Source organism: Salvelinus fontinalis, chromosome 29 (genome assembly GCF_029448725.1).
Source record: "Salvelinus fontinalis isolate EN_2023a chromosome 29, ASM2944872v1, whole genome shotgun sequence".
Lineage (NCBI taxonomy): Eukaryota > Metazoa > Chordata > Actinopteri > Salmoniformes > Salmonidae > Salvelinus > Salvelinus fontinalis.
Window position 1 is genome coordinate 30,284,919 of NC_074693.1, and position 27,269 is coordinate 30,312,187.

The window sequence follows — 27,269 nt, forward strand, 5'->3', positions numbered from 1 at the left end:
AACAGATACACAAGACCCCACCACCACCAGGTAACAGAGAGACCAGACCCCACCACCAGGTAACAGAGAGATCAGACCCCAACACCACCAGATAACAGATAGACAAGACCCCACCACCACCACCACCAGGTAACAGAGAGATCAGACCCCAACACCACTAGATAACAGATAGACAAGACCCCACCACCACCAGGTAACAGAGAGACCAGACACCACCACCACCACCAGGTAACAGAGAGACCAGACCCCACCACCACCAGGTAACAGGGAGACCAGACACCATCACCACCAGGTAACAGAGAGACAAGACCCCACCACTACCACCACCAGATAACAGAGAGACAAGACCCCACCACCAGGTAACAGAGAGATCAGACCCCAACACCACCAGATAACAGATAGACAAGACCCCACCACCACCAGGTAACAGAGAGACCAGACCCCACCACCTCCAGTTAACAGAGAGACAAGACCCCATCACCACCAGATAACAGATAGACAAGACCCCACCACCACCAGGTAACAGAGAGACCAGTCCCCACCACCACCAGGTAACCGAGAGACAAGACCCCACCACATCCAGGTTACAGAGAGACCAGACCCCACCACCAGATAACAGATTGACAAGACCCCACCACCAGGTAACAGAGAAATCAGATCCCAACAGAACCAGATAACAAATAGACAAGACCCCACCACCATTAGGTAACAGAGAGACCAGACCCCACCACCTCCAGTTAACAGATAGACCAGACCCCACCACAACCAGATAACAGAGAGACCAGACCCCACCAACAGATAACAGAGAGACCAGACCCCACCAACAGGTAACAGAGAGACCAGACCCTACCACCTACAGGTAACAGAGAGACAAGACCCCACCACCACCAGATAAGAGAGAGACCAGACCCCACCACCCCCAAGAAACAGAGAGACCAGACTCCCCTATCACCAGGTAACAGAGACCAGAACCCACTACCACCAGGAAACAGAGAGACCAGACCCAATCACTAGCAGGTAACAGAGAGACCAGACACCACCACCAGGTAACAGATAGACAAGACCCCACCACCACCACCAGCAGATAACAGATAGACCAGACCCCACCACCTTCAGGTAACAGAGAGACCAGACCCCACCACCGCCAGGTAACAGAGAGACCAGACCCCACCACCATAAAACAGATATACCTGACCCCACCACCATCAGGTAACAGAGAGACCAGACCCCACCACCACCAGATAACAGAGAGACCAGACTCCACAACCACCAGGTAACAGCGAGACCAGACCCCACCACCACCAGATAACAGAGAGACCAGAACCCACCACCACCAGATAACTGCGAGACCAGACCCCACCACCACCAGGTAACTGCGAGACCAGACCCCACCACCACCAGGTAACTGCGAGACCAGAACCCACCACCACCAGGTAACAGAGAAACCAGACCCCACCACCACCACCAGATAGCAGAGAGACCAGACCCCACGACCACCAGGTAACAGACAGACCAGACGTCACCACCGCCAGGAAACAGGGAGACCAAACCCCACCACCACGATCAGGTAACAGAGAGACCAGACCCCACCACCACCAGGTAACAGAGAGACCAGACCCCACCACCGCCAGGAAACAGAGAGACCAGACCCCACCACCACTAGGTAACAGAGAGATCATACCCACCACCTCCAGGTAAAAGATAGAACAGACCCCACCACCACTAGGTAACAGAGATACCAGACCCCGCCACCTACAAGTAACAGAGAGACTAGACCCCACCACCTACAGGTAACAGAGAGATCATACCCACCACCACCAGGTAACAGTGAGACCAGACCCAACCACCACCAGGTAACAGAGAGACCAGACCCCACCACCTACAGGTAACAGATAGACTAGACCCCACTGCCACCAGGTAACAGAGAGACCAGACCCCACCAGTTAACAGAGAGACCAGACCCTACCACATACAGGTAACAAAAAGACCAGACTCCACCACCTACAGGTAAAAGATAGACCAGACCCCACCACCACCAGGTAACAGAGAGACCAGACCCCACCACCACCAGGTAACAGAGAGACCAGACCCCACCACCACCAGGTAACAGAGAGACCAGACCCTACCACCACTACGTAACAGAGAGACCAGACCCCACCACCACCAGGTAAAAGAGAGACCAGACCCCACCACCACCAGGTAACAGAGAGATCAGACCCCACCACCACCAGGTAACAGAGAGACCAGACCCCACCACCACTAGGTAACAGAGAGATCATACCCACCACCTCCAGGTAACAGATAGAACAGACCCCATCACCACCAGGTAACAGAGATACCAGACCCCACCACCTACAGGTAACAGAGAGATCATACCCACCAACACCAGGTAACAGAGAGACCAAACCCCACCACCACCACCAGATAACAGAGAGACAAGACCCCACCACATCCAGGTAACAGATAGACCAGACCCTACTGCCACCAGGTAACAGAGAGACCAGACCCCACCACCACCAGGTAACAGAGAGACAAGACCCTACCACCACCAGATAACAGAGAGACAAGACCCCACCACATCCAGGTAACAGAGAGACAAGACCCCGCCACCACCAGGTAATAGAGAGACAAGACCCCACCACATCCAGGTAACAGAGAGACCAGACCCCACCACCACCAGGTAATAGAGAGACCAGACCCCACCACCAGGTAACAGAGAGACCAGACCCCACCACCACCAGGTAATAGAGAGACCAGACCCCACCACCAGGTAACAGAGAGACCAGACCCCACCACCACCAGATAACAGAGAGACAAGACCCCACCACATCCAGGAAACAGAGATACCAGACCCCACCACCACCAGGTAATAGAGAGACCAGACCACACCACCAGGTAACAGAGACCAGACCCCACCACCAGATAACAGAGAGACCAGACCCCACCACCTCCAGGTAACAGAGAGACAAGACCCCACCACATCCAGGTAACAGAGAGACCAGACCCCAACACCACCAGGTAATAAAGAGACCAGACCCCACCACCAGGTAACAGAGAGACCAGACCCCACCACCAGATATCAGAGAGACCAGACCCCACCACCTCCAGGTAACAGAGAGACCAGACCCCACCACCACCAGATAACAGAGAGACAAGACCCCACCACATCCAGGTAACAGAGATACCAGACCCCACCACCGCCAGTTAACAGAGAGACCAGACCCCACCACCACCAGGTAATAGAGAGACCAGACCCCACCACCACCAGATAACAGAGATACCAAACCCCACCACCGCCAGTTAACAGAGAGACCAGACCCCACCACCACCAGGTAATAGAGAGACCAGACCCCACCACCACCAGGTAACAGAGATACCAGACCCCACCACCACCAGTTAACAGAGAGACCAGACCCCACCACCACCAGGTAACAGAGAGACCAGACCCCACCACCACCAGATAACAGAGAGACCAGACCCCACCACCACCAGATAACAGAGAGACCAGACCCCACCACCACCAGGTAACAGAGAGACCAGACACCACCACCACCAGGTAACAGAGAGACCAGACCCCACCACCACCAGGTAATAGAGAGACAAGACCCCACCACCAGGTAACAGAGAGACCAGACCCCACCACCACCAGATAACAGAGAGACCAGACCCCACCACCACCAGATAACAGAGAGACAAGACCCCACCACATCCAGGTAACAGAGATACCAGACCCCACCACCGCCAGTTAACAGAGAGACCAGACCCCACCACCAACGGGTACAGGTTAAGATGGGGCAATGTGCGGTATGTTGCAGGCTACTGCCACCACAATGAAAGAGGAGGCCTAAAGACTGGTGCTCCCCTCCTCTAACTGTAGTAGAGCTGGACTGTTGCAGTAGCTCTGTAAATTGGGCCCTTGGGTCCTGCATTTAACGTTCTCCTCTCTACCTTTTAGGTAACAGAGATACCAGACCCCACCACCGCCAGTTAACAGAGAGACCAGACCCCACCACCACCGGGTAATAGAGAGACCAGACCCCACCACCACCACCACCACCACCAGGTAACATAGATACCAGACCCCACCACCACCAGTTAACAGAGAGACCAGACCCCACCACCACCAGGTAACAGAGAGACCAGACCCCACCACCACCAGATAACAGAGAGACCAGACCCCACCACCACCAGATAACAGAGAGACCAGACCCCACCACCACCAGGTAACTGCGAGACCAGACACCACCACCACCAGGTAACAGAGAGACCAGACCCCACCACCACCAGGTAATAGAGAGACCAGACCCCACCACCAGGTAACAGAGAGACCAGACCCCACCACCAGATAACAGAGAGACCAGACCCCGCCACCAGATAACAGAGAGACCAGACCCCACCACCACCAGGTAACAGAGAGACCAGACACCACCACCACCAGGTACCAGAGAGACCAGACCCCACCACCACTAGGTAATACAGAGACCAGACCCCACCACCAGGTAACAGAGAGACCAGCCCCCACCACCACCAGATAACAGAGAGACAAGACCCCACCACGTCCAGGTAACAGAGATACCAGACCCCACCACCGCCAGTTAACAGAGAGACCAGACCCCACCACCACCAGGTAACAGAGAGACCAGACCCCACCACCAACGGGTACAGGTTAAGATGGGGCAATGTGCGATATGTTGCAGGCTACTGCCACCACAATGAAAGAGGAGGCCTAAAGACTGGTGCTCCCCTCCTCTAACTGTAGTAGAGCTGGACTGTTGCAGTAGCTCTGTAAATTGGGCCCTTGGGTCCTGCATTTAACGTTCTCCTCTCTACCTTTTAGTTCCGTCCTCCTCCAAACAAGGTGCTGTTGCTGCACTGCTTATTCTGGCTCGGGACGCTCATGGGATATTAACTGTTTGCAAGCTTTGCAGAATGGTGGTGGGATGAGTCTGAGAAATGTGCACTCCAAATATTAATGACAGAGAGGTTAGGAACTCTCTTTCTTATTGCTCTATAAAGTCATTTACCTCCTGTCCTGTTCACCAGTCAGGCCAAAACTCCATCCTTCCAAAACAGGCTGACATTTCTGCCGATCTTTTCAAACTGCTCTTAGACTAAATCATTTCACATTATTGTTCTTAGGAAGGTCACCGTGATATAAGTCAGTATTTGACGTCTATCCATGTCTGAGGATGTAGGGAGATGATGTGGAAACTGGCCACGAGGGGCAACAGCATCTACCTCTGGTTCCAAAGGTTGCATGTTCAAATCCAGCGATAGAAAGTTAGGGTTAGGGTTAGGGTTAATTTTTTAAAATTAAGCCTTTCCCAAATCTTAACCCTTACCTTAACCTTTCAGAGTTAATACCTAACCTTAAGAATTCAGAGTTAATGCTTAAACTTAACCTTGAACGATACAGAGAAGTAACCAAACACCTCGGCTTCCAAAGGTTGCATCTTCAAATCCAGCAATAACGTTATTTATTTATTTATTATTATTTTTTTAAGCTTATTCCAAACCTTAACCCAGCGTTTCCCAAACTCGGTCCTGGGGACCCCAAGGGCTGCACATTTAGTTTTTGCTTCACTAGCACTAAACAGCTGATTCAAATAATTAAAGTTTGATGATCAGTTGATTATTTGAATCAACCATGTAGTGTCTGGGAAAAGAAAGAAACAGTCCACCCCTTGGGCTCCTCAGGACCACGTTTGAGAAGCGCTGCCTTAACCCTTACCTTAACCATTCAGAGTTAATGCCTAACCTTAAGAATTCAGAGTTAATGCCTAAAATAAACCTTGGAACTATACAGAGACCAGACCCTACCAAACACTTTGAAATGTTATGTAGGAACAACTTTGAAATGTGATGTTACTTTGAAATGTTGAGAAACATTGATGATTGTCTAACTCTGATGTGAGAATGTGAAATCTTGTTCATTAATCCAACCTCATACTCATAGTGTGGGAATATATATATATTTACAATTTGACTGCACTGGGCCTTTAAAGTTACAAAACGAAATGTTCTCCATTATTTAGTATGTTGGGGTGGACAGGGAGAGGTTGCTAATTTTCTCAGATTTTCCTGTGATTTATTTGAGCTGTCATGAACTGTCAAACAGTTGCAGCACACCCAATGTTTTCAGAACTATCCTCATATTTCCTCGCGCCTTCCTGCGTGCACAACACATCGAGAGAAATGTGTGGGCGCACGTGTATGTGGAGTCGGGGAGTTGTCAGAGTGCAGAGGCAAGGAGCGAGTGAGACAGTGAGAGAGGGAGAGAGCGAGGGAGCGAGAGAGAGGAAGGGAGAGAGGGAGCGAAAGAGAGAGAGGGAGGGAGAGAGGGAGGGAGAGAGGTAGCGGAGAGAGAGGGAGAGGGGGGAGGGAGAGAGGGGGGGAGAGAGAGAGTGTGAGTTAGAGAGGGAGAGAGAGAGAGAGAGGGAGGGAGCGTTCTCTCCCGGTGCACTTGGCAGTTAGTTGCGGGCTGCTGTGCTGTTGCTGTCGTGGCGGTGTGGCTAGTCGCGGGGAACTTTAGCACACTGGAGCCCGAAGTCCCACTCTCTCACCTGCGCAGTTTGGAGCTGCCATGGGTCTCGCGCCTGGATTTACAATCTTAATCATTCTGCCGGCCTTTCTTCACACGAGCGGCCTGTATATCGCCAGTAGCGTAGGTAGGTAAATGTGGGACTTATGTTTACAATATTTTGTTGTTTCCATACGCCGGGGGTCAACAGGGTAGACGCAACCTTCTGTGCGCACTGTGCGCCCAACAGCGTAGCCTAGGCTATAGTCTAGTTATATACATACCCTAAAGCGTCCATTTTCAACTTAATAGATGGATGAAGGTTCCCAATACATTTCCCAGAGAATCGTCTCTCTCTGTGCTGTGGCATAAGGGCAGGCAGTGTTGTGAAGTGTGCGTTTCTCTCTCCTCTCCTCATCCCGGTGGTGACGCGGGCGCGCGGTTCAGGTTTTCGAGCAGTCAGGGCAGGAGAATTCACTTTGGCTTTTGTAAAGGATGCAAGGTTTGTTTGCCATGGAGTAACCTTATCTGATTAGGTGCATATCGCTGCTATCGATTTGGTCACAGGACAGAAAGGTCGGATGTTATTGATTATAAATTAACATAATTCCGTTACTTTTGAGAATAATAATAATAATGAACATAGCAGAATAATATCATTGCACAGTGTTTTACAGACAACTTTTTTATTTAGTGTGCATGGGGAAACATAGCTTATTGAACCTGTTATTATAGGATCAGACTGATGAGGTCTTGAAGGAATCAGGTGCCCTGTACCTCTCCCTCATCCAGGGCTGTTCCTAGCTTTTTGGGGGCCCTAAGCCATATTTGGTGGACTGGTGCAGATAAAACATTTTTCAGTTTTAAAACAAATTGCATGCGATTCTACTCATTTTTCCATGGGGCAGAGAGAACTTTGACATTTTAAAGCTAATTTCATGGAGTTCGAAACATTTTGACATGGGATGGAAAAAACATTTAGCAGTTTTAAAGCAAATTTCCTGTAATTCTACACATTTTGCCATGACTTATGCCATCTTCAAATGATATCTGAGTGAGAGTGACTAACAAAATCAGTGGGGCCCCTTGAGCATGGCAGTTAACCCCCAACAACAACTGCTCCCCAGGCGCCCTGCCGATGACGTGGATGTCGATTAAGGCAGCCCCCCGCACCTCTCTGATTCAGAGAGGTTGGGTTAAATGCGGAAGACACATTTCAGTTGAATGAATTCCCCTTCCCCCTAGAGGTCAGGGCCTCTGGGCACGTGCCTTGTGTGCCCGGTCAGTAATTCAGCCATGATTGCTACAAGGTTTAGAAAGCTTGCTAAACTATCTTACCTAGCAATCTATACAAGGTTAGCTGACATGGCTAATTGACTGACTATCAGTGACTGACATAAAAACATAAAAACTGCTGATGCACAACCACATTTCCAAATTGCACCTTGTGTATTCTACTATTCTAACTAACAGGAAGTTGAGACCTGGACTGACTTCCTGAAAAAAGTGGTGCCCCTAGCGGCCGCAAGGCCCAAGCGGCTATATATGTCACTTGTACCTATAAACGCCACTGTTCTCACCTGCTTATTCTCACAACTGTTAGATACCAATATCCATTATAGACACTCATTATGCCTATAGTGATTAAACACCATTTTCATTATCTGTGTAAAGATATCCATTTCAGATATTAATAATAATATTGAGTGATATTGAGAAGGACAGCGGAGGGTTAGTGTCACACTGATATGATCTAGTGTTGTGGCTGTGAGTTGTGATATGTGGGCGAGGTGCTGCTTTCTGTCACTAGTGGTTCCGGAGGGAGCATCTCTCTCTCTCTCTCTCTCTCTCTCTCTCTCTCTCTGTGTCTCTGTGTCTCTCTCTCTCTCTCTCTCTCTCTCTCTCTCTCTCTCTGTCTCTATGTCTCTCTCTCTCTCTCTCTCTCTCTCTCTCTCTCTCTCTCTCTGTGTCTCTGTGTCTCTGTGTCTCTCTCTCTCTCTCTCTCTCTCTCTCTCTCTCTCTCTCTCTCTCTCTCTCTCTCTCTCTCTCTCTCTCTGTCTCTGTCTCTCTCTGTCTCTGTCTCTCTGTCTCTCTCTCTCTCTCTCTCTATCTCTCTCTCTCTGTCTCTCTCTCTCTCTCTCATCTAAAAGCCGCCTCAGAGGGAGGTGTCAGTGTCACAGTTTTAGGGTGATACGTCGCCAAGAAAACGGCCTGTAATGCTTAGAGATCTGGTTATGGGAAGTAGTAATGACGCAATAGGCTAAAATAACTTTTATATGAATTAGGCTACATGATTACTTAGAAATATGTTACATGTCTCCCCAAAGCTTGAGAGGACAACATGAATTTTGCACAACTTGGTGCGTTGATCAGAATAGATAATGATGATGAGGATGACAATACATTATGTTACACTATAAGGCTTATATCTATCTTACCAATGGAAACCTTTAAAACAATTATAATGAATTTGTTTGCCCTGGGTTTTCTGCTCTGTAGGCTAATCTCCTTGTGTTGTTGTCTCCTTGTGTGTCCACGAGGCGTTGTTATTAAGCCAACCAAGTGTTTCTTTACTCAACTGCATGCTATGGAAGTCAGCTCCATGGGAACCATGGCAGGCGGTGAGAAAACATTATTCAGCGTGTGAGAGTCGCAATTAGCACCTTGATCTTCTGCTGCTCTCTCTGTTGTCTCTGTGCTGCTGTGTGTGAGGAGAGGACTGAGAGGGAGAGAGACGCACAAGCACCCAACGCACTGCCACTGCTGAGGCTGCCGTTTCCATGCGCGCAGCCCTGCAAGATGTGGGGTCACATCTGGGTTCAGAGGTGTGTGTGTGTGTGTGTGTGTGTGTGTGTGTGTGTGTGTGTGTGTGTGTGTGTGTGTGTGTTGGATAGGCTTATTTGATTGAAATCCATGCAGATTTTGTCAGTGATCAAGAAGTGATGCAATTAAGATGACCTTCTCTCTCTCTCTCTCTCTCTCTCTCTCTCTCTCTCTCTCTCTCTCTCTCTCTCTCTGTCTCTCCCTCTCTCTCTCTCTCTCTGTCTCTCTCTCTCTCTGTCTCTCTCTGTCTCTCCCCCTCTCTCTCTCTCTGTCATTCTCTAATATACCCCCTTACCTCCCCTTTCCCTCTCTCTCGCTGTCATTCTCTAATATACCTCCTTACCTTCCATTTCCTTCTTTCTGTCTCTGTCATTCTCTAATATACCCCCTTACCTTCCATTTCCTTCTTTCTCTCTTCTCTAATTCTCTCATTCCTCCCCTTCATATCCTCTTTTCTCCTTCACTCTCCCTCTGCATTCCTCTCTCACCTCTCCTCTCACCTCCTATTTCTCCCATTCACCTCTCTCCTCCCTTCCTCTCTTCTCCTGTCCTCTCTCTCACCCCCTATTCAGACTCCCTGCAGCATGTCCTGGGGGAGTATGGACTGGTGAGGCCCGTGAGCGTGGACACAGCCGGCCGCTTTTTGTCCCACGCTGTGTCAGCCGGCCTGGTGGGTGCGGGGCAGTCCCGTAGGCGCTGGAGGAGAGAGGCTGGAGAAAACGTGGGAGAAGGAGAAAGAGGTGAAGAAAAAGAGGGAATGTACGAGGAGGAGGACGGAGGGCCCCTACCCAGACAGCTTTATTACAACGTCACCGTCTTCGGCCGGGAATTCCAACTGCGTCTGCGTCACAACGCGCGACTGGTGGCCCCCGGAGCCAAGATGGAGTGGCATGACGATGACGACAGCAACGGGACAGCCACGCGCTCCGAGCCACTGCAGGGAGACTGTTTCTATGTGGGCGATGTCACAGACACGCCCGGAACCACCGTAGCCATCAGCAACTGTGACGGCCTGGTGAGTTTTGGTTGTTTCGGTTACTGTAGAGTCAATGCAATCCACTGAACACATTTTGACTGCTCTCCAATGGGAACATTTTCTGTCTCTCAGCACTGTTTCATGCTGTACTAGGGTTGTCCTTTTTCCTGCTCCTCTTTCCTACCCTGTACTAGGGTTGTCCTTCTTTCTGCTCCTCTTTTCTACCCTGTACTAGGGTTGTCCTTTTTTCTGCTCCTCTTTTCTACCCTGTACTAGGGTTGTCCTTCTTTCTGCTCCTCTTTTCTACCCTGTACTAGGGTTGTCCTTCTTCCTGCTCCTCTTTTCTACCCTGTACTAGGGTTGTCCTTCTTCCTGCCCCTCTTTTCTACCCTGTACTAGGGTTGTCCTTCTTCCTGCTCCTCTTTTCTACCCTGTACTAGGGTTGTACTTCTTTCTGCTCCTCTTTTCTACCCTGTACTAGGGTTGTCCTTTTTTCTGCTCCTCTTTTCTACCCTGTACTAGGGTTGTCCTTCTTCCTGCTCCTCTTTTCTACCCTGTACTAGGGTTGTCCTTTTTTCTGCTCCTCTTTTCTACCCTGTACAGTATTTGCTAGTTGGTGGAGCTTGGTCAAGCTCTCTAGTTTATGAACATCTAGCTCATTTGACTGGATGAGATGTACTGGTGATGTTTCTGATTTGTTAATCTGTTTTGGATTGTGCCAAGACGTTGCTCTTAACTTCTCTGTGCTACGGATCCCTTTAGCGGGATAATTTTCCTAAACAACCGCTGAATTGCAGGGCGCAAAATATTACTAAACATATTTATAATCATGCAATCACAAGTGAAATATACCAAAACACAGCTTAGCTTGTTGTTAATCCAGCTATCGTGTCAGATTTTGAAAATATGCTTTGCACCGAAAGCAATCCAAGCTTTTGTGAGTGTATCAATCAATGCTTAGCATGGTCACGAAAGTCATAAAAGCAATAAAATTAATCGCTTACCTTTGATAATCTTCGGATGTTTGCACTCACGAGACTCCCAGTTACACAATAAATGTTATTTGTGTTCGATAAATATTACTTTTATAACAAAAAAACGCCATTTGGGTTGCGCGTTATGTTCAGAAAACCAAAGCCTTATTCAGTTTGACGAAAATTCCAAAAAGTATCCGTAATGTTCGTAGAAACATGTCAAATGTTTTTTATAATCAATCCTCAGGTTGTTTTTAACAAACATAATCGATAATATTTCAACCGGACCGTAACCTATTCAATTAAAGAGAGAAAGAAAATGGAGAGCTACCCCTCTCGCGCGCAGGAACTAATCAAAGGACACCTGACTACTTTTGAAAAATCGCGCTAATTTTTCAAAATAAAAGCCTGAAACTATGTCTAAAGCCTGGTCACAGCCTGAGGAAGCCATTGGAAAAGGAATCTGGTTGATACCCCTTTAAATGGAAGAAAGACGGGCAAGGAAACATAGATTAAAAAAATAAATAATCACTTCCGGGTTAGATTTCCTCAGGTTTTCGCCTGCAGAATCAGTTTTGTTGTACTCACAGATAATATTTTGACAGTTTTGGAGTGTTTTCTATCCTAATATGTAAATTATAAGCATATTCTACGATCTCGACCTGAGAAATAGTCTGTTTACCTTGGGAACGTTATTTAAAAAAATTAAAAAAATCTGACCCCTAGCGTCAAGAGGTTTTAAGGCGTCTCTCCATTCAATGGCCTGTAAAGCATGTGGAGTGAGGTTATCAGTCACCAATCCTATCCCCTTCTTTAGAATGTGTGTGTGTGTGCATGTGTCAACAACTGCAAGACAGTGAGAGCAATCATGTCCGAGTTTCCATAGGAACGCCCAGTGCAGTTAATAGACCAATAAGAAAGAGAGTACCAATCCTCTCTGCCAATAACAGGTAGTTTCCAGCTTTCCCCTCCCCACTCAGACCGTTATACAGACAGTCCTAGAAAAATTGCTCTTGCTAAGAAGCTATTATTTTTTTTTTTAAACCATTTTGATTGAAAACAATCACAGTAAGGTAATTCATTGTTACCCAGAAATGATTTGATATTGAGATAAAAATGGCTGCATTGGACCTTTAAGAAGAGAAATTGTAGAAATAGGCAGGGTTTATGACTTTGTGACTATGTTAACCAGTGACGACCCCTTGACTTCTCTCTGGTAACTGAACCATGTTAGGTAGGTACTGTATTTCGGAAAATTAATCAACTGAATGATGTGTTTGGAGGGAGGGAGATCAGGTCTTGTTGAGGAGATGCAGGAGACTCCTGTACACTGTTGGCTGGGAAGGTGGAAGACAATTAGTTTCAGTTTGAAATGAAGTTCAGTACAGAAATCCTAACCTAGCCTCTTGGAATATTTTATGCATGAGTGTGTGTGGTTATAAACCTCTGTCCCGCTAATGGCTTTCCCCCTGGCCTAGCATACTCGGTCAAAGCTACAGAGGCTGTTGTTTGACGTGTGTGTGTTTGTGTGTGTGTGTGTATTATTCTCTGCTCTCCTCTATGCATTAGAGAGATTACATTTAGAACTGATTATCAATGGGATCTCTTTTGGGCCCAGACCTTCACTACTCTGCATCTCTTTTGGGCCCAGACCTTCACTACTCTGCATCTCTTTTGGGCCCAGACCTTCACTACTCTACATTTCTATTGGGCCCAGACCTTCACTACTCTACATCTCTATTGGGCCAAGACCTTCACTACTCTACATCTCTATTGGGCCCAGATATTCACTACTCTACATCTCTATTAGGCCCAGATCTTCACTACTCTACATATATATTGGGCCCAGACCTTCACTACTCTGCATCTCTATTGGGCCCAGATCTTCACTACTCTACATCTATATTGGGCCCAGATCTTTACTACTCTACATCTCTATTAGGCCCAGATCTTCACTACTCTACATCTATATTGGGCCCAGACCTTCACTACTCTGCATCTCTATTGGGCCCAGATCTTCACTACTCTACATCTCTGCAATCAGACAGACAGACAGACAGACAGACAGACAGACAGACAGACAAAGGGATGGGCGGATGTTAGACCTATCATTATCCCTGCTACAGCTCAGCATCAGGTGGGAGAACACCTGGCCAGCGGAGACATATATTACACACATACCTGGTCACAGCTGGGAAGCTAGCAGCCCACATGGTCACACAGCACTCCAGCTTATGGCAGATACATGCATGGCGAATACAGACTTCAGAACGAGCCAGACAAACCTCACCAGGCATAGAGAAGTGATCCGCGATGTAGGGTGATCAGAGAGCGTTTCCCTCTCTTTCATCTGTTCTCTTTATCCCCCCTTCTCTCCCCCCTCCATCTCATTTTTATCTTGATCTATCCTCTCTCTCTCCCTATCCCCCCTTCTCTCCCCCCTCCATCTCCTTTTTATCTTGATCTACCCTCTCTCTCCCTATCCCCCCTTCTCTCTCCTCTCTTTCTCGCTCCCTGTCTTTCCCACAGCCACCAGCGGTAGAGACAGGTTGGATAGCTTTTCTAATGATGCTATTAAAAGTGCCGGGGGAAGGAGGGTGAGGAGGGGGTAGGAGGAAGAGAGAGAGAGAGAGAGATTGGTCCTTTAGCAGGTTTTTGTGTCTGTTTTCCAGCAGTGTTCAATCACCTAGGGTGAAGGGTGTTGCACTCTCTCTCCTTCCTATGGTGGATGAACTGGGGAAAATGCATAGTTTGTTGTCTATATTTGGTTGTCCCTGTGCTGTAATGTATGTAGATTGTCGAACGATATGTTAGAGACCGCCTTTAGGCGTCGCGTTTTGTAGCCCCCAGGTGTGTGCATGTGTCTGTCTGTCTGTCCCGGTCTGTGGTATTAGTGCACAGCATGAGCTGGGAGAAACTTGTCTATTTTTGTATTTGCGTTGAAAACAGGCTTTCATAACCACCTCGGAATCCAGACACAAGCGGAAACACCAAAGGCATTTACAGGTGTTCGAAAAGGATTGTTCTAGATCCGATTGGATTTGCCAAGGTCCCCAACAATGGAATTGTTCATTTTGTGATGTTACTCTTGGTTGCGCTACATGTTGTGGGTACACATCCATTTAAATGCCTTTCACCGTGCTATTCAAGTTAAAGACAATGTCACTATCTGTCTATAAATACCACCTGCCAGGCCATAATGGTAAATAATAATTTGTTCACCTGCCTGCTAAAATAAAGGTTAAATAAACATAAGAAATATGTAAATGGTTTCTGAGTCTATTCTTTATTACGTTCCACAGTCCTTCTTGTTGCTGTGTAACAGAGTCATTCCTCATGAAACCGAAGAAAAACAAGACTATGATTTGGGGGATTTTCACCAAATGTAATCCATAGAATAGTCCTTCGGAGCAAGGATTGTTTACATATATTTGACATTTGTTTCTATGAGCATAATTGAGAAATAATTACTCAAAGTTGGCATATTTGTAGCATTTTAGCCTTACCCAGGCCTCCTTTAAGAGTCCATAATGTTTAAAAAAAGCAGAAATGTGTGTAATATGTGTAATTTATCACTTGCTCTGTAATATGATTACTATTTAGATGTATTTTTTTTAAATACATAAATTTATTAGTATTGAAAAATGTAAACATTATTATTGAAATAATTGAGCAAATGTTTTAATGTATTGTTGAACATAATATACTCTACAGGCATATCAACGTTCCACAGTGGGATCTCTTTTTGTGTTAAAGTTATGGCCCATTTTATACAGACAAACATCGTTGTCAATATAACCAATCACAGCCCCCCTTTCACTTGTATCATTGCACATCCTGCAAATCACCAGCAGGGGGCGACCATTTTGAATCGATTTTCACATTCACTCTGTTGGTGATACTTCCAAATTGGATCAGAACTCTAAAAGTAGCAGAGATCCCACTCTGATATGCCCGTACAATATATAATGTTATGTTCAAAATATATTGAAATGTTCAACAAGCTCTTACAGTCTCAGTAAAGAATTAGATATTCATCAATGTTTCTCAAATGTCACATTTTGAAGTTGTTGCAAATGTCACATTTCAAAGTCTTTAAGATTAAATGTAGGCCTTAACTCTGAATTTGTAAAGTTAGGGTTAAGTTTAATCATTAAGTCTGAATTCTTAAGGTTAGGCATGAACTCAGAATGGTTAGGGTAAGGGTTAAGGTTTGGGATACGTTTAAAACAAAAATATCAGAAATGATCACTGGCAGTGGTGGAAAAAGTACCCAGTTTTCATACTTGAGTAAAAGTATAGATACCTCAATAGAAAGTTACTCAAGTAAAAGTGAAAGTCAGAGAGGAAAATACTACTTGAGTAAAATTATTTGGTTTTAAATACACTTAAGTATCAAAATTAAATGTAATTGATAAAATATACTTAAGTAGCAAAAGTAAAAGTCTAAATAATAAAAAAAATATTATATTAAGCAAAGCAGAAGGGAGCATTTTCTTGTTTTTAAAATGTACGGATAGCCAGGGGCACACTCCAACACTCCAACATATTATTAGCGGAAGATGCATTTGTGTTTAGTGAGTCCAGAGGCAGTAGGAATGACCACGTGTTCTCTTGATAAGTGTGTGAATTTTCCTGTCCTGCTAAGCTAAGCATTCAAAATATAATGAGTACTTTTGGTTGTCAGGGAAAATGTATGGAGTATAAAGTACAATATATTATGTAGGAATGTAGTGAAGGTAAAGTAAAAGGTGTCAAAAATGTAAATAGTAAAGTAAAGTACCCCCCAAAATTACTTAATGTAGTACTTTAAAGTATTTTTACACTACTGATCACTGGATTCAAACATGCAAACATAGAAACCAGAGGCAGATTCTTACACCAATCAATCACTTCTGTCCACAACATCCTAGAAAAACCGAAGTCTACTTGAAGGTAACAATGCTCACTGTTGCCAATAGTGGCCAGTTTCCACACAATCTCCCGACGTCCTCAGACCTGCATGGACGTCAAATACTGACTTGTATCATGGGTGACCTGCCTGAAAAAAATTGCCAAATCAAACATTTTATGTATATATTTTTTTAGCAAAGTACTACTCATATTGCAGAGAAAGCTCTATAGCTTCATATGACCTCTATGTTTGCTTTGTATCACCTACAGATGAAACACTATGGAGTCTTAAAAGAGGCCTGGGTGAGGCCAAAAGTATGCCAACTTTGATAAATTATTACTCAATGATGCTTTTAGATACAAATGTTAAATACATATGAACAATCCTTCCTCCAAAGGAATATTGATTACATTTTGTGAAAATCCCCCAAATCATGGTATTTTTTTGTTTGGGTTTCGTGAAGAATCTCAAAGGAGAGATACTCTACAGATACTGTACTGTTCAGTCTTTCCATCCCACCCCAGTATCACATGGCAGCAGAGGACTTAATCATGCCAGTTTACAGCCCAGCCAGTCACATCAGGCAGGCGTGGCACTGTTTAGGCTGGGACCTGATGATCACAATAATAAACTCACACCAAGTGCCAATGACACGTCCATTTACCCCAGACAGCCCCGTAACACACACAGTCATTACATCTACATTATAGAGCCATATAAAACCATTCAGCCAGGCTATGGTGTGGCGTGGGGGGCTTGGGCCACTATAGGCCTCTACAGTGTGAGTTTCATTCACACACACAGCGAGGGTCAGGCGATAAGCAGCTCTCCATTGTAATCAGCTCAAATTGAAATGCTGACATAAATTACAGAGCAGCACTATAGCTGGTATTGACCCGGTTGTCCCGCCCGGAGTGGCGGAAAGAGAAGAGAGAGACAGGGCTGAGGAGCTGCAGGGAGAGCTGCAGGGAGTGCGGGAGCGCAAAGACTGGCTGGGTATGAATGAGAAAGAGAAAGAGAGAGAGACTGACTCCACAATGCAGCGTAGCCCACTCAGACACTCAAACACACAATTACTCAATCTAGGGCTATTATCAGGCAGTCGGTGGTAGGAACACTCTGACAGAGGTACGCTACTGCTGCGGTACATAGCTCAGACAGCTGTGAAGCAGAGCATGCTTTTACCACAGCTGTGATTACTGCCTGCTTCTTACTCACTGCACTTAACCAGCCCCCCTGTTTTCCTCTCTCTCCCTCCTAGCGATCTTTCTCTCTCTCTCGTGCTCTCTCTCTCGCGCTCTCTCACTCTCTCCCTCGCTCGCTCTCTTCCATTAAACTGCTCGCACAGAATACTAGGAGAATCTGAGTATGAGGAAAAGGTTCCCCCAAAGAAAATGTATCCGTGATGTCACAATGAGGACAGTGGAATTTCACAATGAGGTTAGGCTTGGGCGGTATCCAGATTGTCATACCTTCATACCGACTTGTCATCCCGGGATATTTGTTAATAATGGCACTAAGCCTCTGTAATCCAAAGGTTAGCATTGCTAACAAGTACATGTAAAGTCTCATAGAAAATACTAGCTAAATGCTAACATTGCGAACATTTTATACAGACTCTGAAAAATAATTTGCAACTCATAAAGTTATACAAGGATCATCAAGGCAACTGATTTTTTTTGTGTGATATCTAGTTCCGGTGGCATGCATTGAAACACTTGGCTTTCTTTTACAAATTACTATGAAATAGCAGACTTATTTCCTAAAACTTGTCAATACTAAACATCATATTAAGCTTTGGGATGTTCATTGTGTGACAAGAAATAATTAGCAGGTCTATTAAGCTCCAGCAGCTTGAATTTGTCCATTCACAGATCAACTGTGGGAACATGGCGTCTTGTAACACCAGACAACAGAAAGAGCAGGCTGCTACTATCCGAGAGATTGTTTGTGAGGAGATTACCTCTGCCCCCAACTTGCAATTAAAATCGGTAAATTAATCATTGGCAGTGCTCACTAATGAAGTGGATACCTATTCAACTAAAGTGGAAAGTCTGAAGAAGACAGCCAATGCCACAGAGGGGTGACTTCATGACCTGGGAACAGTGTGAGCTAAATTAGAAAGGATAATCAAACTCCTAAAAGAGAAAAACAGAATCACTCAGAATCAACTTCTTTCATGAGCAATCTTTTCTATGAACTGTTCGGGCAGGAGAAGCTGGGTGTCACGTTTGTCATAGTGAGGAGACTAAGGCGCAGCGTGATTTGAATACATTCTTCTTTTATTAACGAAGTACACTAAACAAACTAACAAAATAACACAACGAACGTGAAGCTAATCAAACGAGTGCTGACATGCAACTACACATACAATAACCCACCAAACCTAAATGGAAAAGGCAACCTAAATAGGATCCCCAATCAGAGACAACGATAAACAGCTGCCTCTGATTGGGAACCAATTCAGGCCACCATAGACCTACAATAACCTAGACATACAAAAACCCCATAGATCTACAAAAAACCCTAGACAACACAACACAACACAACACAAAACACGCATTAATTACAATTTGGATGGTGTATCAAAAATACAGGCGTCCTTCCTAACTCAGTTGCCAGAGAGGAAGGAAACCACTCAGGAATTTCACCATGAGGACAATGGTGACTTTAAAACAGTTAAAGAGTTTAACGGCTGTGATAGGAGAAAACTCAGGATGGATAAACAACATTGTAGTTACTCCACAATACGAACCTAAATGATAGAGTGAAAAGAAAGAAGCCTGTACCAAATAAAAATAGTCCAAAACACGCATCTTGTTTGCAACAAGTCGCTAAAGAAAAGCTGTAAAAAATGTGTCAAAGAAATGAAATTGATGTCCTGAATACAAAGCATTGCTTTTGGTGCAAATCCAACACAACACATCACTGAGTACCACTCTTCATATTTTCAAGCATGGTGGTGGCTGCATCTTGTTAAATAAATGGAATAAAGCTAATCACAGGCAAAATCCTTGAGGAAAACCTGCTTCAGTCTGCTTTTCAACAGACACTGGGAGACAAATTCATCTTTCAGCAGGACAATAACCTAAAACACAAAAAAAATATATACACTGGAGTTGCTTACCAAGACAACATTGAATGTTCCAGAGTGGCCTAGTTTTGACTTAAATCAGCTGGGAATCTATGGCAAGACTTGAAAATGATTGTCATACAATGATCAACAATCACCCGACCTCAACCCAAATGAGATGGTTTGTTATGAGTTGGACCGCAGAGTGAAGGAAAAGTAGCCAAGAAGTGCTCAGCAAATGTGGGAACTCCTTCAAGACTGTTGGAAAAGCATTCCAGGTGAAGCTGGTTGAGAGAATACCAAGAGTGTGCAAAGCTGTCAGCTGGCAAACGGTAGCTACTTTGAAATATAAAATCTATATTTTGATTTGTTTAACACTTTTTTGGTTACTACATAATTCCAAATGTGTTATTTCATAGTTTTGATGTCTTCACTCTTATTCTGCAATGTAGAAAATAGTAAAAATAAAGAAAAACCCTTGAATAAGTAGGTGTGTCCAAACTTTTTACTGGTACTGTATATATAACAGCACTTACATTTGACCGGGACAGCTCTAGCATGGCAGAAATGTGATGAACTGACTTGTTGGAAAGTTGGCATTCTATTACGGTGCTACATTGAAAGTCACTGACCTCTTTAGAATGCATGGCTGTGTGCTCGATTCTATACACCTGTCAGCAACAGGTGTGGCTAAAATGGCCAAATCCACAAATTTGAAGGGGTGTCCACATACTGTTGTATATATAGTGTATATACCTATTTTAATCTTTTTTACTTTCTTTGCTTTCAGGCCTACGGGAAGGGGTGGTATGGCGAGAGTTTTCTCTGGTCGCCGGGAAGCAACCTTGTAATGTATTTTTCGTTATGTGTCAGACCGCAAGACTGGCTGTCGCCATTGGCTTCAACTAATGGATGTTAATAAAAATAATGAAAAAAAATAAATGTCTGGGGACTACCAGTAAGCGTCATAATAAAAAATGATGTGACAGGTGAAATGAAGAATGCAATCTTGTTTCTCCTAACGTATTACACAAATTGAATGCAGGTATTTACTATTTATATTAATAAAATAAACTTCAAAGAAATAGTTTAAACGGTATTGACGGTATTGAAAAACCATCCTGTGGCTATTTCTAAATAACTAGGTATACGGTATATACGGTATACCGCCCAAGCCTAAATGAGGTCAGTGGAATTTATCTGTGATGTCACAATGAGGTTAGTCGAATGTATCTGTGACATCACAATGAGGTCAACTGTCTGGCTGTCCGTTTGGCTGTCTGGCTGTGTGCTGTTCCCACCAACATCTCCATCTCTCCTCTGGACGCAGTGTTAGCTGGTTTACCTCAGAGCTGAGGATCATGTGTCTTTGTACTCCCAAACCATCTGTAGTCTGGAGTTTTCCCAGAGCCCTGTGTGTACTGGTGTGTTTGTAATCTTCACAAACAAAATACATAAGAGTGGGAGGGAGTGAGTGAGAGAGAGAGAGAGGGAGCAGAAGAAAGACTGAGTGATTCTCTATGTACCCAACCAGAGCATCAACAACAACAACAATACCATTACCGGCACCACCTGCTCAGAGTCAGACCACAGTCAGACAGGAAGGAAGGATTCAAGTGGTGTCCCTGACCAGCATATATAAACTCTGGTACTTCCTATCTCTTTCTCATTGATCAACAGTGCACAGCTTAACCACTAGTATCTCTATAGTTGGATAGTATGACAGACAAACCCCAATTGGCCGCTTGTCCAGGAAGGCTTTCTCATGCTGTTGTGCACTGAAGTTGACCAATATGGGCGAGGGGGCTGGAGACCAGTGCAAAATTATCAGTTTCCCTGGTTTTACTAATAATAGGTATGTGTTTGGGTGAAATGAACATTTTAGTTTTATTCTATAAACTACTGACAACATTTCTCTCAATCTCCAAATAAAAGTATTGTCATTTAGAGCATTTATTTGCAAAAAACTGGTCAAGATAACAAAAAAAAGTGTTGATGCAGTGTTGTCAGACCTCGAATAATGCAAAGAAAATAAGTTCATATACATTTTTAAACAACACTATACTAATGTTTTAACTTAGGAAGAGTTCAGAAATCAATATTGTACGTGGCTTGATTCATGTGTTCTTCACAACGACAAATCTGCCCGATTTCAGCCTTGCTGAAGCACCCCGGATCATCACCGATCCTCCACCAAATTTCACAGTGGTTGCGAGACCTGGAGAGGCCTACAAGCCACAGTCTCGCACCCACTGTGAAATTTGGTGGAGGATCGGTGATGATCTGGGGGTTGTCCGCACCCTAGGTTGTCCTGGAGGAAAACTTGCTTCCTTCTGCTCTGACAATGTTCCCCAACTCTGAGGATTGGTTATTCCAGCAGGACAATGCTCCATGCCACACAGCCAGGTCAATCAAGGTGTGGATGGAAGGCAACCAGATCAAGACCCTGTCATGGCCAGCCCAATCTCCAGACCTGAACCCCATTGCAAACCTCTGGAATGTGATCAAGAGGAAGATGGATGGTCACAAGCCATCAAACAAAGCTGAACTACTTGAATTTTTGCACCAGGAGTGACATAAAGTCACCCAACATCAATGTGAAAGATTGGTGGAGAGCATGCCAAGACGCATGAAAGCTGTGATTGAAAATCAGGGTTATTCCACCAAATATTGATTTCTGAACTCTTCCTTAGTTAAAACATTAGTATAGTGTTGTTTAAAAATGTATTTGAACTTATTTTCTTTGCATTATTCGTGGTCTGACAACACTGCATCTTTTTTGTTATTTTGGCCAGTTGTCATTTTCTGCAAATAAATGCTCTAAATGACAATATGTTTATTTTTTGAATTTGAGAGAAATGTTTTCAGTAGTTTATAGAATTAAACAAAAATGTTCATTTTACCCAAACGCATACCTATAAATAGTAAAACCAGAGAAACTGATAATTTTGCAGTGATCTCTTAATTTTTTTCCAGAGCAGTATATTTTCTGTTCCTTCTACTTCCTGGCCCGTATCCACAAAGCGTCTCAGAGTAGGAGTGTTGTTCTAGGATCAGTTTAGCCTTTTAGTTCATAATGAATACGATTGTATGGACAGATCATAGACAGCTGTTCTACTCTGAGATGCTAAGTGTTTACGGGCCCTGGTCTCGATAAATAGGGATTGGTGGAAGCTTATTTAGATTTTCTCTTTCTTGGAAGTATGTGTATATTTAGTTAAATGTGTCCTATTTGATGTTGTTGTTTTAATTGGTTGAATGTTTTGCTATGCGTTTCCTGGTTTTCCGTCTGTGTGTCCGTCTGGCCTTTCTGCCTGTCTATCTATCTCTCTGGCTGTGTGTGGAGGAGCTCAGCTTTGGATGCAGGCAGTGAAGTAGCAGAAATCTCACTCGATTACACAAATTTCCACCCTTGGTCCCAAAAAATCGATGTTTTTGTTTTGAAATATATGTGTTTGAATTTGTTCGTTTTCGCCCCCAAATGTGTTCTGTTTTGGATGTTTGTATTTGCAGGGCGGAGTCCTGTCTCTCTCTCAACATTCATAATAGCGAATACTCTGTGGTTGCTGTCTGAAAGACAGAAAAAAAAGAATATTGATCTGATACTTTGATGTTTGTGATTGATAGCCTGCCAATATGTACAGTAGGAGGGAGCTTTAGAGATGACATGACACAATGACAATGACACAACAAGTATCAGAATCACCTATCTGAATGAATCAACATCAAATCAAATCAAATGTATTTATATAGCCCTTCTTACATCAGCTGATATCTCAAAGTGCTGTACAGAAACGCAGCCTAAAACCCCAAACAGCAAGTAATGCAGGTGTAGAAGCACAGTGGCTAGGAAAAACTCCCTAGAAAGGCAGGAACCTAGGAAGAAACCTAGAGAGGAACCAGGCTATGAGGGGTGGCCAGTCCTCTTCTGGCTGTGCCGGGTGGAGATTATAACACAACATGGCCAAGATGTTCAAATGTTCATAAATGACCAACATGGTCAAATAATAATAATCACAGTAGTTGTCGATGGTGCAACAAGTCAGCACCTCAGGCGTAAATGTCAGTTGGCTTTTCATAGCCGATCATTAAGAGTATCTCTACCGCTCCTGCTGTCTCTAGAGAGTTGAAAACAGCAGGTCTGGGACAGGTAGCACGTCTGGTGAACAGGTCAGGGTTCCATAGCCGCAGGCAGAACAGTTGAAACTGGAGCAGCAACACGGCCAGGTGAACTGGGGACAGCAAGGAGTCATCATGCCAGGTAGTCCTGAGGCATGGTCCTAGGGCTCAGGTCCTCCGAGAGAGAGACAAAGAGAGAATTAGAGAGAGCATACTTAAATTCACACAGGACACCGGATAAGACAGGAGAAGTACTCCAGATATAACAGACTGACCCTAGCCCCCCGACACATAAACTACTGCAGCATAAATACTGGAGGCTGAGACAGGAGGGTTCAGGAGACACTGTGGCCACATCCGATGATACCCCCGGACAGGGCCAAACACGCAGGATATAACCCCACCCACTTTGCCAAAGCACAGCCCCCACACCACTAGAGAGGATATCTTCAACCACCAATTTACCATCCTGAGACAAGGCCTAGTATAGCCCACAAAGATCTCCGCCATGGCACAACCCAAGGGGGGGGGGCGCCAACCCAAACAGGAAGATCATGTCAGCGACTCAACCCACTCAAGTGACGCACCCCTCCTAGGGACGGCATGAAAGAGCACCACTAACCCAGTGACTCAGCCCCTGTAATAGGGTTAGAGGCAGATAATCCCAGTGGAGAGAGGGGAACCGGCCAGGCAGAGACAGCAAGGGTGGTTCGTTGCTCCAGAGCCTTTCCGTTCACCTTCACACTCCTGGGCCAGACTACACTCAATCATATGACCTACTGAAGAGATATGTCTTCAGTAAAGACTTAAAGGTTGAGACCGAGTCTGCGTCTCTCACATGGGTAGACAGACCATTCCATAAAAATTGAGCTCTATTGGAGAAAGCCATGCCTCCAGCTGTTTGCTTAGAAATTCTAGGGACAATAAGGAGGCCTGTGTCTTGTGACCGTAGCGTACATGTAGGTATGTACGGCAGGACCAAATCGGAAAGATAGGTAGGAGCAAGCCCATGTAATGCTTTGTAGGTTAGCAGTAAAACCTTGAAATCAGCGCTTGCCTTAACAGGAAGCCAGTATAGGGAGGCTAGCACTGGAATAATATGATACATTTTTGGGGGGTTCTAGTCAGGATTCTAGCAGCCGTGTTTAGTACTAACTGAAGTTTATTTAGTGCTTTATCCGGGTAGCCGGAAAGTAGAGCATTACAGTAGTCTAACCTAGACATAACAAAAGCATGGATACATTTTTCTGAATCATTTTTGGACAGAAAGTTTCTGATTTTTGCAATGTTACGTAGAAGGAAAAAAGCTGTCCTTGAAACCGTCTTGATATGTTCGTCAAAAGAGAGATCAGGGTCCAGACCGTACAACCATCAAGATTAATTGTCAGATTCAAAAGAAGATCTCTTTGTTTCTTGGAACCTAGAACAAGCATATGTTTAGTCCAAGTTTAAAAGTAGAAAGTTTGCAGCCATCCACTTCCTTATGTCTGAAACACAGGCTTCTAGCGAGGGCAATTTTGGGGCTTCACCATGTTTCATTGAAATGTACAGCTGTGTGTCATCCGCATAGCAGTGAAAGTTAACATTATGTTTTCGAATGACATCCCCAAGAGGTAAAATATATAGTGAAAACAATAGTGATCCTAAAACGGAACCTTGAGGAACACCAAAACGTACAGTTGATTTGTCAGAGGACAAACCATTAACAGAGACAAACTGATATCTTTCCGACAGATAAGATCTAAACCAGGCCAGAACTTGTCCGTGTAGACCAGTTTGGGTTTCCAATCTCTCCAAAAGAATGTGGTGATCGATGGTATCAAAAGCAGCACGAAGGTCTAGGAGCACGAGGACAGATGCAGAGCCTCAGTCTGACGCTTTTCTATTTATTTTTTTAGAGGAATGGAAGATTCGATATAGGCCAATAGTTTTTTTAAATATTTTCTGGGTCAGGGTTTGGCTTTTTCAAGAGAGGCTTTATTACTGCCACTTTTAGTGAGTTTGGTAACATCCGGTGGACAGAGAGACGTTTATTATGTTCAACATAGGAGGGCCAAGCACAGGAAGCAGCTCTTTCAGTAGTTTAGTTGGAATAGGGTCCAGTATGCAGCTTGAAGGTTTAGAGGCCATGATTATTTTCATCATTGTGTCAAGAGATATAGTAGTAAAACACTTGAGTGTCTCCCTTGATCCTAGCAGAGTTGTGCAGACTCAGGACAACTGAGCTTTGGAGGAATACACAGAATTAAAGAGGGGTCCGTAATTTGCTTTCTAATGATCATGATCTTTTCATCAAAGAAGTTCATGAATTTAATCCTGCTGAAGTGAAAGCCATCCTCTCTTGGGGAATGCTGCTTTTTAGTTAGCTTTGCGTCAGTATCAAAAATAAATTTCGGATTGTTCTTATTTTCCTCAATTCATTTGGAAAAATAGGATGATCGAGCAGCAGTGAGGGCTATTCGATACTGCACGGTACTGTCTTTCCAAGCTAGTCGGAAGACTTCCTGTTTGGCGTGGCGCTATTTCCGTTCCAATTTTCTGGAAGCTTGCTTCAGAGCTCGGCTATTTTCTGTATACCAGGGAGCATAGTGGCATAGTTGTAAAATGACCTTGCCATTAGTGCCTTGTAAAAAATCCATATCTGGGTAAAATATCATTGAGTAATCACTGTTCTACTCACACCTTGAATCAAGGCCAGGGCATTAGCACCCTATCATCAGTCACAGTGCTATGTCTTCATAGTACCCTATCATCAGTTCAATACGAGGTCTTCACAGTACCCTATCAACAGTCACAGTGCTAGGTCTTCACCACACCCTATCATCAGCCACAGTGCTAGGTCTTCACCATGCCCTATCATCAGTCACAGTGCTAGGTCTTCACCACACCCTATCATCAGTTCAGTACTAGGTCTTCACAGTACCCTATCAACAGTCACAGTGCTAGGTCTTCACCACACCATATCATCAGCCACAGTGCTAGGTCTTCACCATGCCCTATCATCAGTCACAGTGCTAGGTCTTTACAGTACCCTATCATCAGCCACAGTGCTAGGTCTTCACCATGCCCTATCATCAGTCACAGTGCTAGATCTTCACCATGCCCTATCATCAGTCACAGTGCTAGGTCTTCACCATGCCCTATCATCAGTCACAGTGCTAGGTCTTCACAATGCCCTATCATCAGTTCAGTGCTAGGTCTTTACATTACCCTATCATCAGCCACAGTGCTAGGTCTTCACCATGACCTATCATCAGTCATAGTGCTAGGTCTTTACAGTACCCTATCATCAGTTCAATGCTAGGTCTTCACAGTACCCTATCAACAGTCACAGTGCTAGGTCTTCACCACACCCTATCATCAGTTCAATACTAGGTCTTCACAGTACCCTATCAATAGTCACAGTGCTAGGTCTTCACCACACCCTATCATCAGCCACAGTGCTAGGTCTTCACCATGCCCTATCATCAGTCACAGTGCTAGGTCTTCACAATGCCCTATCATCAGTCACAGTGCTAGGTCTTTACAGTACCCTATCATCAGCCACAGTGCTAGGTCTTCACCATGCCATATCATCAGTCACAGTGCTAGGTCTTTACAGTACCCTATCATCAGCCACAGTGCTAGGTCTTCACAGTACCCTATCATAAGTTCAGTGCTAGGTCTTTCCATTACCCTATCATCAGCCACAGTGCTAGGTCTTCACCATGCCATATCATCAGTCACAGTGCTAGGTCTTTACAGTACCCTATCATCAGCCACAGTGCTAGGTCTTCACAGTACCCTGTTGTCAGCCACAGTGCTAGGTCTTCACCACGCCCAATAATCCGTCACAGTGCTAGGTCTTTACAGTACCTTATCATCAGTTCAGTGCTAGGTCTTTAGAGTAC

General features: G+C 44.8%; 1 protein-coding gene across 2 annotated transcripts in view; it reads left to right on the forward strand.

Moving 5' to 3' along the window:
* Positions 1-6,419: 6,419 nt before the first annotated feature.
* LOC129827817 (A disintegrin and metalloproteinase with thrombospondin motifs 2-like) overlaps positions 6,420-27,269 on the forward strand; it is a 261,252-nt gene continuing 240,402 nt past the window's right edge. For both annotated transcript variants that reach the window (XM_055889017.1, XM_055889016.1), the window contains exons 1-2: positions 6,420-6,668; positions 9,916-10,358. In XM_055889017.1, the coding sequence (XP_055744992.1) occupies positions 6,584-6,668; positions 9,916-10,358 (528 nt within the window). In that variant the 5' untranslated portion in view covers positions 6,420-6,583. The remainder of the gene's footprint in view (positions 6,669-9,915; positions 10,359-27,269) is intronic.